Source organism: Bufo bufo, chromosome 9 (assembly GCF_905171765.1).
Source record: "Bufo bufo chromosome 9, aBufBuf1.1, whole genome shotgun sequence".
NCBI lineage: Eukaryota > Metazoa > Chordata > Amphibia > Anura > Bufonidae > Bufo > Bufo bufo.
In genome coordinates this window covers 106,590,722-106,604,278 of record NC_053397.1, presented here as the reverse complement: position 1 = coordinate 106,604,278, position 13,557 = coordinate 106,590,722, and the positions used below count along the sequence as shown (strand labels likewise).

At 41.9% G+C, this 13,557-nt stretch overlaps 1 protein-coding gene across 3 annotated transcripts in view; it reads right to left on the bottom strand.

Moving 5' to 3' along the window:
• Positions 1–13,557, bottom strand: part of HMCN1 (hemicentin 1) — a 723,834-nt gene that overhangs the window by 321,988 nt on the left and 388,289 nt on the right. For all 3 annotated transcript variants that reach the window (XR_005774384.1, XM_040408842.1, XM_040408843.1), the window contains 4 exons: positions 12,831–12,980; positions 12,565–12,724; positions 8,526–8,650; positions 5,574–5,757 (listed from right to left, as the gene is read on the bottom strand). Coding sequence is in view for 2 of the 3 variants with exons in the window: in XM_040408842.1 (XP_040264776.1) it covers positions 5,574–5,757; positions 8,526–8,650; positions 12,565–12,724; positions 12,831–12,980 (619 nt within the window). In the remaining variant the exon portion in view is untranslated. The remainder of the gene's footprint in view (positions 1–5,573; positions 5,758–8,525; positions 8,651–12,564; positions 12,725–12,830; positions 12,981–13,557) is intronic.

The window sequence follows — 13,557 nt, the reverse complement described above, 5'->3', positions numbered from 1 at the left end:
GTCAGTTTGGGTTACGTTGCAGTTTGCTAACCATGCAGTAACTCGTGTAGGTGTGATATATAGACCACCTGGTCAAGTTAAAGAACTAGATGATCTACTAGTTGAAGAAATAGCTAAAATGACAATGAAAGGAGAAGTTATCATTATGGGAGATTTCAATCTTCCAGATATAAACTGGAAAACCAAAATAGCAAGTTCTACCAGGAGTACAGATATTCTAAATTCCCTACTGGGGTTATCTCTACAACAAGTGGTTGAGGAGCCAACCCGGAGGGAGGCCATTTTGGATTTGGTATTCACAAACGGGGATTCGGTATATGATGTCATTGTAGGCGAAACCTTGGGATCTAGTGATCACCAGTCAGTGTGGTTTAATATAAGAACTGTGAAAGAGTCCCACCACACAAAAACAAAAGTTTTAGATTTTAGAAAAACAGACTTTTCAAAAATGAAATTAGTCATAAATGAGTCCTTATCAGACTGGAACGGATTACATGGAGTCCAGGAGAAATGGGACTACTTAAAAGGTGCATTATTGAAGGCAACAGAAAATTGCATTAGACTTGTCAGTAAAAGCAAAAAAAGGAGGAGACCAATGTGGTACTCAGCAGAAGTGGCCCAAATCATTAAAAATAAAAAGCTAGCATTTTGTAATTATAAAAAAACCCAGAGCAATGAAGATAAGGAAATCTACAAGATTAGGCAGAGAGAGGCCAAGCAAGTTATAAGAACTTCTAAAGCGCAGGCAGAAGAAAAACTAGCTCAGTCTATGAAAAAAGGGGATAAGACATTCTTCAGATATATAAATGAAAAAAGGAAATTAAAACAAGGAATAACTAAATTAAAAACAAAGGACGGAAGGTATGTAGAAGAGAATAAAGGGCTAGCCGACTGCCTTAATGAATACTTCTGTTCAGTTTTTACAAAAGAAAAAGGAGAAGGACCTCCACTAGAAAGAATGACTATTAAATCGTTTGATGCATGTATCTTTACAGAGGAAGATGTTCTAAGTTTGCTGTCTAAGGTGAAGACAGATAAGTCACAGGGGCCTGATGAGATACACCCAAAATTATTAAAAGAGCTTAGTGGTGAGCTGGCAAAACCGTTAACAGATTTATTTAACCAATCATTAGTAACAGGAGTCGTCCCGGAAGATTGGAAATTGGCAAATGTCGTGCCCATTCACAAGAAAGGTAGTAGGGAGGAATCGAGCAACTATAGACCAGTGAGTCTGACATCAATAGTAGGCAAATTAATGGAAACCCTATTAAAGGATAGGATTGTGGAACATCTAAAATCCCATGGATTGCAAGATGAAAAACAACATGGGTTTACTTCAGGGAGATCATGTCAAACAAATCTTACAGATTTTTTTGACTGGGTGAATAAAATAATAGACGGTGGAGGTGCAGTAGACATCGCATATCTAGATTTTAGTAAGGCTTTTGACACTGTCCCACATAGAAGACTTATCAATAAACTGCAGTCATTGAGCATGGACTCCCATATTGTTGAGTGGATTAGGCAGTGGCTGAGTGACAGACAACAGAGGGTTGTAGTCAATGGAGAACATTCAAAACAAGGTAATGTTACCAGTGGGGTTCCACAGGGATCTGTACTGGGACCGATTTTGTTTAATATCTTCATAAGTGATATTGCAAAAGGCCTCGCTGGTAAGGTTTGTCTTTTTGCTGATGACACAAAGATATGTAACAGGGTTGATGTTCCTGGAGGGAAACGCCAAATGGAAAAGGATTTAGGAAAACTAGAGGAATGGTCAGAACTCTGGAAACTGAAATTTAATGTGGATAAGTGCAAGATAATGCACCTGGGGCGTAAAAACCCAAGGGCAGAATATAGAATATTTGACATAGTCCTGACCTCAGTATCTGAGGAAAGGGATTTAGGAGTAATTATTTCAGAAGACTTAAAGGTGGGAAGACAATGTAATAGAGCAGCACGAAATGCCAGCAGAATGCTTGGATGTATAGGGAGAGGTATAAGCAGTAGAAAGAGTGAAGTGCTTATGCCGCTGTACAGAACACTGGTGAGACCTCACTTGGAGTATTGTGCGCAGTACTGGAGGCCATATCTGCAGAAGGATATAGATACTCTAGAGAGAGTTCAGAGAAGAGCTACTAAACTAGTACATGGATTGCAGGATAAAACTTACCAGGAAAGGTTAAAGGACCTTAATATGTATAGCTTGGAAGAAAGAAGAGACAGAGGGGATATGATAGAAACTTTTAAATACATAAAGGGAATCAACTCGGTAAAGGAAGAGAGCATATTTAAAAGAAGAAAAACTACCACAAGAGGACACAGTTTTAAATTAGAGGGGCAAAGGTTTAAAAGTAATATAAGGAAGTATTACTTTACTGAGAGAGTAGTGGATGCATGGAATAGCCTTCCTGCAGAAGTGGTAGCTGCAAATACAGTGAAGGGGTTTAAGCATGCATGGGATAGGCATAAGGCCATCCTTCATATAAGATAGGGCCGGGGGCTATCCATAGTATTCAGTATATTGGGCAGACTAGATGGGCCAAATGGTTCTTATCTGCCGACACATTCTATGTTTCTATGTTTCTATGTTTCTATGTCATTGATCACGCCCCTGTAAGGCTTCATTCAGACGTCCGGATGCGTTTTGCGGATCCGATCCATCTATCAGTGGATCCGTAAAAATCATGCGGACGTCTGAATGGAGCTTTACAGGGGGGGTAATCAATGACAGGGGGGTAATCAATGACAGGGGGGTGATCAGGGAGTCTATATGGGGTGATCACCACAGTCATTGATCACGCCCCTGTAAGGCTTCATTCAGACGTCCGGATGCGTTTTGCGGATCCGATCCATCTATCAGTGCATCCGTAAAAATCATGCGGACGTCTGAATGGAGCTTTACAGGGGGGTAATCAATGACAGGGGGGTAATCAATAACAGGGGGGTGATCAGGGAGTCTATATGGGGTGATCACCACAGTCATTGATCACGCCCCTGTAAGGCTTCATTCAGACGTCCGGATGCGTTTTGCGGATCCGATCCATCTATCAGTGCATCCGTAAAAATCATGCGGACATCTGAATGGAGCTTTACAGGGGGTTGATCAATGACAGGGGGGTGATCACCACAGTCATTGATCACGCCCCTGTAAGGCTTCATTCAGACGTCCGGATGCGTTTTGCGGATCGGATCCATCTATCAGTGCATCCGTAAAAATCATGCGGACATCTGAATGGCGCTTTACAGGGGGGTGATCAGGGAGTCTATATGGGGTGATCACCACAGTCATTGATCATGCCCCTGTAAGGCTTCATTCAGACGTCCTGATGCGTTTTGCGGATCCGATCCATCTATCAGTGCATCCGTAAAAATCATGCGGACATCTGAATGGAGCTTTACAGGGGGGTAATCAATGACAGGGGGGTAATCAATGACAGGGGGTGATCAGGGAGTCTATATGGGGTGATCAGGGGTGATCAGGGGCTAATAAGGGGTTAATAAGTGACGGGGGGGGGGGGGTGTAGTGTAGTGTAGTGGTGCTTGGTGCTACTTTACTGAGCTACCTGTGTCCTCTGGTGGTCGATCCAAACAAAGGGGACCACCAGAGGACCAGGTAGCAGGTATATTAGACGCTGTTATCAAAACAGCATCTAATATACCTGTTAGGGGTTAAAAAAAACACATCTCCAGCCTGCCAGCGAACGATCGCCGCTGGCAGGCTGGAGATCAACTCTCTTACCTTCCGTTCCTGTGAGCGCGCGCGCCTGTGTGCGCGCGTTCACAGGAAATCTCGGCCATCGCGAGATGACGCGTATATGCGTGACTGTGCACAGCGCTGCCACCTCCGGAACGCGATCCTGCGTTAGGCGGTCCGGAGGTGGTTAAAAAGCTCTGCATGTCCTCCATCAACAACACGTCTGTAAAGCGTCTTGTCCTTGCCGGCGTGGTCGTGGGAGGAGGAGGATTACTTTCACCTCTTCCCCTGTTAGATTCCCGTTGTGCTGTGACATCACCCTTATACGCTGTGTAAAGCATACTTTTTAATTTATTTTGGAACTGCTGCATCCTTTCCGACTTGCGGTAATTCGGTAACATTTCAGCCACTTTCTGCTTATACCGGGGGTCTAGTAGCGTGGACACCCAGTACAGGTCGTTCTCCTTCAGCCTTTTTATACGAGGTTCCCTCAACAGGCACGACAGCATGAAAGACCCCATTTGCACAAGGTTGGATGCCGAGCTACTCATGTCCCGTTCCTCGTCCTCAGTGATCTCACTGAAGGCATGTTCTTCCCCCCCAGCCACGTACCCCTACTAAACAGCACATCACTTGCCTACCATACTGTGCTGCTGCTGTCCGTCCTAATACCCCCACACAGCTACACATCTCCTACCTTGTCCATCATGCACTATATTGTACTGCTGCTGTGGGAATTCTACCCTGCTCAGTATCAGTCGAATTTATTCAGACCTACACAAATGTGAAGATCATATCTACAGAATCAGAAGCAAAACAGATTTCAGCAAATTCGCTCATCTCTAGCATCTACAAATTCCTCTATATTGCTAGAAGAGCTATTACCAATTTCAGCCACTAGAGGTCATCAGAGACTATAATGCTTCATAGAGTACCTACCAGTTTTGGTGAAACAACTCTCGGTTCATTTCAGTTGCTGTCCGGTAGTCATTAACTGGCTGTTTCATAGTTTGTGAGCCCAAATAATTTTGTATATAATATATTTGCCAAGAATCTCAGATTTGCAAAATAAGAGTGGCATTAGCACCAGAATGTTTTCTATAATGATGGAATTATTATACTCTATTTGTGTTTGTTTGTCTTTTTTTTACACTCTAGCCCCATACAATTCACAACTTCTCTGCTAAGGCTACTTTCACACTTGTGTGTTTGCCGGATCCGGCAGGGATCGTCAGAAAGGCTTCCGTTACTGATAATACAACCATCTGCATCCGTTATGAACGGATCCGTTTTATTATCTTTAACATAGCCAAGACAAATCAATCATGAGCACCACTGAAAGTCAATGGGGGATCTGAGAAAACAGATCCATGCCCATTGACTTGCATTGTGGGTCATGCCGGATCAGTTTTGTTCTGCATCCCATGACGGAAATAAAACCGCTGCTTGCTTCAGTTTGCTCTCCAGTATGGGAACACAACCAAATGGAACGGAATACATATTGGAGCACTCCGTTCTGTTCAGTTACGGTTTGTCCCCATTGACAATGAATGGGAACAAAACTGAGAAGTTTTTTTCTCCGGTATTTCAACCCTATGATGGCTCTCAATACTGGAAAAGAGAAATGCTAGTGTGAAAGTAGCCCAATTCACATCACCAAATGTTCCTCTAATGCCACCCTCTATACCAGTCCCATCAATGACTACTCATTGCCCAGTGAATATACAGTATTTGAAAAACAGAACAGTGATGTACAAGGCCATCCACACCCTGAAAGATGAAAAGCACAGACTGTCTTGTACTGTATATTTCATGAAATAAGCCAGTGTTCATATTAAAAGCTGAACCTAAAGATACCAGGAATATTTGGACTTACCTCAACATTTGTCCAGAAGAAAGAAGCCGGACTTGTGAAGTTACTAAAAGTGGGAGACCATTCTTCAGCCAGTTGATCTGAGGTGTTGGGACACCCGTTACAAGGCATTCAATGTTTATTGAAGTGCCCAAAATTGCAGTCAGTTTTACTGGTGTCTCCTGATTATCAATAATTTTGGGAGGAACTAAATGAAACAAAAAAATGATGTGATTAAGGCTACTTTCACACTAGCGGCAGCCTTCTCTGGCAGGCTCTTCCGGCGGGGGAATTATAGTCAATGGGGCCAGAGTGGACTTCCAGCGGCACGGTACACTAGCCGCAGCACAGATCTGGCAGGCTGTTCCCCCGCCGCAAGAGCCTGCCAGAGAAGGCTGCCGCTAGTGTGAAAGTAGCCTAAATGAAGTACAATAAAAAAAATAATAATATTTGAAGCTAGTTTTGCTTTAGTCTGCATTGGCGTACTTTGATCCAAATTCATTAAATGTTGCACATTGTGGGACATTTATAAAGACTGGCGTTTCTCTTAATAAATTAGACGCATCTCTGGCTCCAGAAACTGAAGTCTATGCCAGCTAGGGGCTGGTGCAGACTTCAGCTATACCTTATGCTAGAAACTGGCGAGAAGGTTATAAAGTCACAAATTATGACGTGTACATATGGCATGCATCATAAAGTGGGATTTATTTACGCCACAATAGTGACATTGGTAAATGCCCCTCATTATTTGTTAAATCCGGCACCTTTAAACGTAACACTTTTGTCTACAAATGCTGCTCCAGTTTTTTTTATGCCACATCCGCTACTGTGGCGAGTTTGTCGCAGTGATAAATCTGGAAACTCATTAACATAACAAACCACCCCCCACTTTTGCTTCCACTTTTCAAACTGGAGTAAGTGACATAAAAATGCAAAGTTGCACTTTTTTTACACAAGTGACTTAAAAAAGTTACAAAGCCTCTATTTTGAAGTGCAGGGCGTGAAAAATTCCCCCGTGAAATAATAGTTTAAATGTAAACTGTTATTTCAGTTTATATTTAATATAGTATAGGGACATAGATTTTCAGCATTTTTGTAATAAACTTTATTAGGGAAAAGTGTTTTTCAATAGAAGTGCTTTTTAATAGAAAACATGGTGTAAAGTTTCCTTAGCAATGATCTGAGGGTTGTTAAGTAGAGTCTGTTCACAATGTCTACTGAGTGCTGAAGACCACTACAGGTATGTGGAAAATACAGAGGCATGCATCTTCTCTCAGAATGGTACTGCCAATACTTAGAGCAGACTGTAAGTACACAGTACCATATGACACAGTCAGTACAGGATGTTAAATTCCTATAGTCCCAGCACAGACACACAGAAAAGATAGGGACAGGAACAGGGCTGCAGCATTCTGCACTGACTAAGTGTGCTGTGTTACTGTAGACTGTCAGCTCTAAGCCAGGGGACGAGAGAAATGCCTGGGGTTAGGACCGGCAGCAAGTCTTTTAGTGATAGGGAACATGTAAGGAGGCAGGGACTGGGCTAGCTAAAAGGCACACCTGAGGCCCCTGTATGGTACACACCATCTTCAACGGGCTCTCCTTAATAATGCTCAGAGTACTGCTAAACAGACTCTTCACACTCGGTTTTCTAGTAAAAAGAAACACCATTCCCTAATAAAGTATATTACAAAATGTTTAATATCTCTGTCCCTGTGCTGAATTAAAAATAAACCCAAACAACAGTTACCTTTTACTACAATGCTGAGTAACCTTCAGATCTAGTCTCGGCATCAGAGGATGGAATCAGAGATAAGCAGAACAACTTCTATTTGAAAATACATCTCTCTTTCTCTCTCTCTTAGGCCTCATGCACACGACCGTATTTTTTCACGGTCCGCAAAACGGGGTTCCGCTGGTCCGTGATCCGTGACCGTTTTTTCGTCCGTGGGTCTTCCTTGATTTTTGGAGGATCCACGGACATGAAAAAAAAGTCGTTTTGGTGTCCGCCTGGCCGTGCGGAGCCAAACGGATCCGTCCTGAATTACAATGCAAGTCAATTGGGACGGATCCGTGTGACGTTGACACAATATGGTGCAATTTCAAATGGATCCGTCCCGCATTGACTTTCAATGTAAAGTCAGGAGTCCCTATTATACCATCAGATCGGAGTTTTCTCCAATCCGATGGTATATTTTAACTTGAAGCGTCCCCATCACCATGGGAACGCCTCTATGTTAGAATATACTGTCGAATATGAGTTAGATCGTGAAACTCATATCCGACAGTATATTCTAACACAGAGGCGTTCCCATAGTGATGGGGACGCTTCTAGTTAGAATATACTACGAACTGTGTACATGACTGCCCCCTGCTGCCTGGCAGCCCCTGATCTCTTAGCACCTGAGGGGTTAATTGTGCGGATCACAGCCCCCTGTAAGAGATCAGGTGCTGCCAGGCAGCAGTCATGTACACAGTTTGTAGTATATTCTAACTAGAAGCGTCCCCATCACTATGGGAACGCCTCTGTGTTAGAATATACTGTCGGATATGAGTTTTCACAAAGTGAAAACTCATCTCTGAAAAAGTTTTTATGCAGACGGATCTTCGGATCCGTCTGTATGAAAGTAACCTACGGCCACGGATCACGGACGCGGATGCCAATCTTGTGTGCATCAGTGTTCTTTCACTGACCCATTGACTTGAATGGGTCCGTGAACCGTTGTCCGTCAAAAAAATAGGACAGGTCATATTTTTTTGACGGACAGGAAACACGGATCACGGATGCGGCTGCAAAACGGTGCATTTTCCGATTTTTCCACGGACCCATTGAAAGTCAATGGGTCCGCGAAAAAAACGGAAAACGGCACAACGGCCACGGATGCACACAACGGTCGTGTGCATGAGGCCTTATACTGTATAATACATGTGCTTTTGTAAATACAATGTTTACTAGGGTATTAGAGGGATACATACCATGTACATTTACAGTAAATATTCTGTCATCTTCTCCTACAGAGTTGGTAGCTACACATGTATATTTTCCCATATCGGATGTCTGAGTGTTTACAATGGATAATACTTCTCCATTAGGCGTTTTACTTTGGGGAAAACAGAAAATAAATCATAGTGAATTTATTCTGGTAGCCAAAGAAATGTTTCCTTGCTGTGTCTAATATCTTCAGGAGCACAGATAAAATTACACAGTGGGAGTTATCAAGGCTGATATTTTGTACGCATGCCTTGATATCCCTTGCATTAGAGGATTCCGGCAGGCAGTTCCGTTGCCGGAACTGCCTTCCGGATCCGGAAATCCGGATGCGGATCTGGCTGACAAATACATTGAGATCCCGAATGTGTCTCTTCGGTGTCATCCGGAAAAACGTATCCGGTATTTTTTTTTCTCTCATTTTTAAAAGGTCTGCGCATACGCAGACCGGGAAACCAGATCCGGTTTTCCAGAACACTTAGTACCGGATCCGGCATTAATACATTTCAATGCCGCGGTATTTTCTCCAACCAAATACCATACCAGGGCCTGAACTGAAGACATCCTAATGCATACTGAACAGAATGCTTTCCATTCAGAATGAATTAGGAAAGAACTGAAGCGTTTTTTCTGGTATTAAGCACCTGTGATGGAATTCAATACCAGAAAAATGTAACGCTAGTGTGAAAGTACCCTTAATTTATAACGAGGCACATGCAGCATCATGAATTAAGCCACCTTCATGTAGTCCTTGCACCTAGAATGAAATTTGTGCCACCTTGGATCCGGCGTAGACTTCAGTCATCGTTTACATGAGAAAACTAGTGTAAAGAATAATAAACGTGCCAGGGCCTATGCCCCCTTTTCAAAAAACATAATTTACACAAAAATTCACATTTTTGCTCAAATTATATTTAGAAAATCTCAAACCCGTGGTTTGTGACTATTTTACACTAGTTTTCTGAAATATGGGGGTTGATCAATCTCCCCCACAGTATTCTATCCCCAGTATAGGATCTGCAAGGTCACCATAATGAAGAACTGTCATTCTTGTTTGAAGGATATTCTGTATAAAGGAAAAGCAAATTAGGTTCTACTGGTTCAGCATTCAGTCCAGACTTCTCAAAATGTTCAGATTTGGTCAAAGAGAGAAAGACCACCTAGTACACAAATGTGTGTTTCTCATATATGCATTGTCCAAGTGATACTCTTTCTCATTATGGAGAGCCCATGGTATGCTGCATATGCAGTATTTTAGGCCAGACGATGCCCCGGCCCCCTACTATGCCAATTACATGTGCACTGTATTGTAGGCCAGGAAATATACACCTGGTTACCTGAGTACGTGAGCACGGTATTTTAGACCAGTCGATGCCCCTCTGGGTTTCTGGGAAAGATATTTAAATTAGCTTTCCTAAACCTATCTGACGCCAGCAGAAGTTAGACATGATGATTTGCATATATTTTACCCAGAAATCCAGAGGAGCATTGTCTAGCCTACAATAGGCGACACATATCAACTGGTCTTCATAATAAATAAAAAAGTACCCACCCAGAGGTTCCCCCTAAGGCCTTGCAACTAAAAATGATGTTGTCATCTGCTTTTCTCTAATTAAGTATTTTTGTCCTGAAAGAACTAGTGAGCCTGGCTTAGCTATGTAAGCTTGTTTAAAAAGCAAGAATGCATCTCTGCCAATCCACTGTGTGAAAATAATATAGTGCTCATTGCTGCTGTGTTTTCCTTACTTTTTATCTGTGCAGCAGCAAGTAAGTATAGTCACAGCTCTTTGCAGTGGCATAACTAGAAATGACTGGGCCCCACTGCAAGGGACCAGGACAAGTGGCTAACCTGCAGCCAAAGCCGAGGATACGCCAGACGATGCTCCAGTTTCCTCCTGGCTGCCACCCCAGGTGTTGGTATGGACCTTCTGTTGAGGTTTGCAGTTGGGTGAGGAACCTGATAGACACACACACAAACACCCTCTAGACCTCAGGGGGTAGCCCGTAAGGTCACCACAACCCTGGAATGTCCTAGTGAAAAACAAACATGAACACAATTTTTTTTTTTTATGTGTGCCAGATGTGGCCCAAACATTCAACCAGAATTATAAAAATTCCTTGTCTTACACCAGCCAAGCTGAGCTTAAGAAAGATGAGTGTGCTTTAAATGCATGAAAGTGAAGTGTGTACAAATGTGCTATCGGTCAGTGTGCTCCCACCCCCAGGGAGTTCAAACATCCCAGGGTCACCACCCCCAAGGCACTTCTGCACCTCAGGCTTTCCAGCACATCTTAGCCCTTGGTCACTAAACACACGGTGCTAATGGCATACACCATAGGAATAACCATGTGATTCTCTGCCCTACTCAACATCCTACAGACTTGAACTAAATCTTCTGGATGGATAAGAACAGATACTATACATAATCTCAACCTAAAGACCAAGAAGCTAGTGCTTTTTCTAGAAAAACAAGAGAACCCAAATGTCTCAAGAGAAACTTGTCTTACTTGGTTGACTTGCCTTGTGGGGTACATTTTGGGGTGCTCTTTATCATTAGGGAGATGAAAAAAAATAAGTGAGTATTGTACGCCAGATGACACTACTGTTGGTTTCTAGGAAGAGTGCATGCAAATCACTTATCTTAATGTGGCTGGCAGAAGAAAATATTAGCATTCTTTTCTGTTTTGGAAGAAAAGCTAATTTGAATATCTTTGCCAGAAAGCCAAATTAGCTTGCCTGACAAAAAAGAAAAGGAGATATCCTATCTAATGCAAGAAGAATTAACATATACAGTTTTGTGGGATGCTGTAATTCTTTTGTCTCACTTTCAGTTGCGTGTTATTTTGGCAGTCTCTCTAATTAATATGATGTTGATGATGAAATAAAATTGCTAATGGTGTTGTCTGTTTTTGCTATACAGATGATACATGTTCAGGTGAACAGCAGAAAGCTATAATTCTACCTACTTGCTGCTGCACAGCAAGTAGGTAAACAGTAAGAAGGACACTAGAGCAATATGAATGCTATATTACTTTTACACAGCAAATTAGCATAGATACCTTTCTGCCTTTTAAACATGCTCACTTAGCAAAGCAAAAAAAAAAAAGCTAAACCAGCCTCACATCTGCAAATGGTTCTTACAGCACAAAAGCCCTTAAACAGAAAAAAAAGTAGATGAGATCAGCTTTTTGCATTGCACGGCCTTAGGGGGAACCTCTGGGTGGGTACTATTTCTATTATAGAGACCAGTTTATATAGGTGATGACTATTGTAGCCTAGACAATGATTATCTTTCCCAGAAACCCAGAGGGACATTGCCTGGCCTACTGTGCACAGGTACTCAGCGTACCATGGGCTCTCCATAATGAAAAAGAGTACCCCTTAGTCAATGCATATATATATATATATATATATATATATATATATATATATATATATATATAGTTGAGAAACACACATTTCTGTACTAGGTGTGGGCTTCATTACCATTTAATATTATCCATAAGTGGCCACAATAGTGTAATTTATCTGATAAAATGTTGCTGTGTGCATGACTGCCGACTTTAAACATTAAAGTCTGTGGTTCAGCCCAAGAATGACTCTCCATACAGTAGAACTGCATACACATAGGAGGAGGGTCAATAAGGGCATCAAACTGCAGTTTTTTTTATAGTGTTAAAAAAATCTAATCAGATAAGGCTACAAAGATCAGTTTCTTTAGAACATCCCCCCCCCCCCCCCCTTACTTACTAAAATGCCTATCACAGCCACAAGGGAGGTGCTCTATATGTGATCCCTATTTAGGTCAGATGTTTGAGATTATTTTGTGGTCCACTTTGTGTAGGTTTCTGTATAAGTCACATGTTTTTTGGCATGCTGTTAGTGAAGTAAAAAGGTTTGGCAACATTTCCTTTCCATATGTTCTTTTACTTTGGAATCAGACACATTCCTTCAATGAGAGGTTTAACATATGTTCATTGCCAGTGGCCATCATAGGAGACATACAAGAGGTAAATAGATTCTTACACAATTTCAGGGCGAAGGTCGCTGTTTATGCGTTCCCCATCCTTTAACCAATAAATGACAGGTCGAGGAATTCCACTGGCTTCACATAGCAGCTGGATGTCTTCTGCTGGTAATGCATTGATCTCATTCGCCATTCCAGAGCCAGTGATGCTAGGGGGAACTTTAAATATTTACATAGTTATTATATACATTACGACTACAATTATGTCTAGGTGAAATGAAATTATGAGTACTTACAATCACAGAAACCACTATGAAGCACTTGCCTTGAATAGTTAGAATGTAGTCTTTCTGGGCTGTGCCTTCAGTGTTACTTGCTATACATGTGTAATTTCCCCTGCTGGAGAGCTGAGCTCTATCTATCTTGAATTTACTCCCAGCAGCAAGAAAGTAGACATCCAAATAGTCTGAAGGATCTAGGTAAGAAGAAATAAATGAAGAATTGTGACTGAAATATCAATTTATATATGGTTAAAGGAACTATGGGGGTATGAATTTACCCATGCTACTACCTCAAAGTTTTCTAACATTTTAAAATTAGTCTATGAGCAGGAAATAATATAAAATCATACATTAAGCTGAACTTTTATATGTGTCACCGCTCCAGTGCAGTCGGTCCAGTGTCTACTGTTGACTGCTATCTAGAAGTGATGATGTACCGTTCATCTTCGCTTAACCACTGAAGCCAATCATTGGACTCAGTTGACATGTTCCATTCACGCATACAAAACCACTGAGGCCAGTGATTGGCCGCAGTGATCATGTGAAGAGGAACGGTACATCACCACTTTCCTGCCTCAAGGAACTGGAAATTGTGGGCACCATAGTGGCTGTGCTGGAGTTAGTAAGGTTAGTATGAACAGTGTATCAAAGACAATAAATGCAGTGTATGCAACATTTCAGGCTTTTTGAATTAGGAAGCCCTTTTTGAGACTGAGTGCATGTGTGACTGTAGTCCAACTCTGTTCCTAATTCAAAAAGCCAGAAATGTAG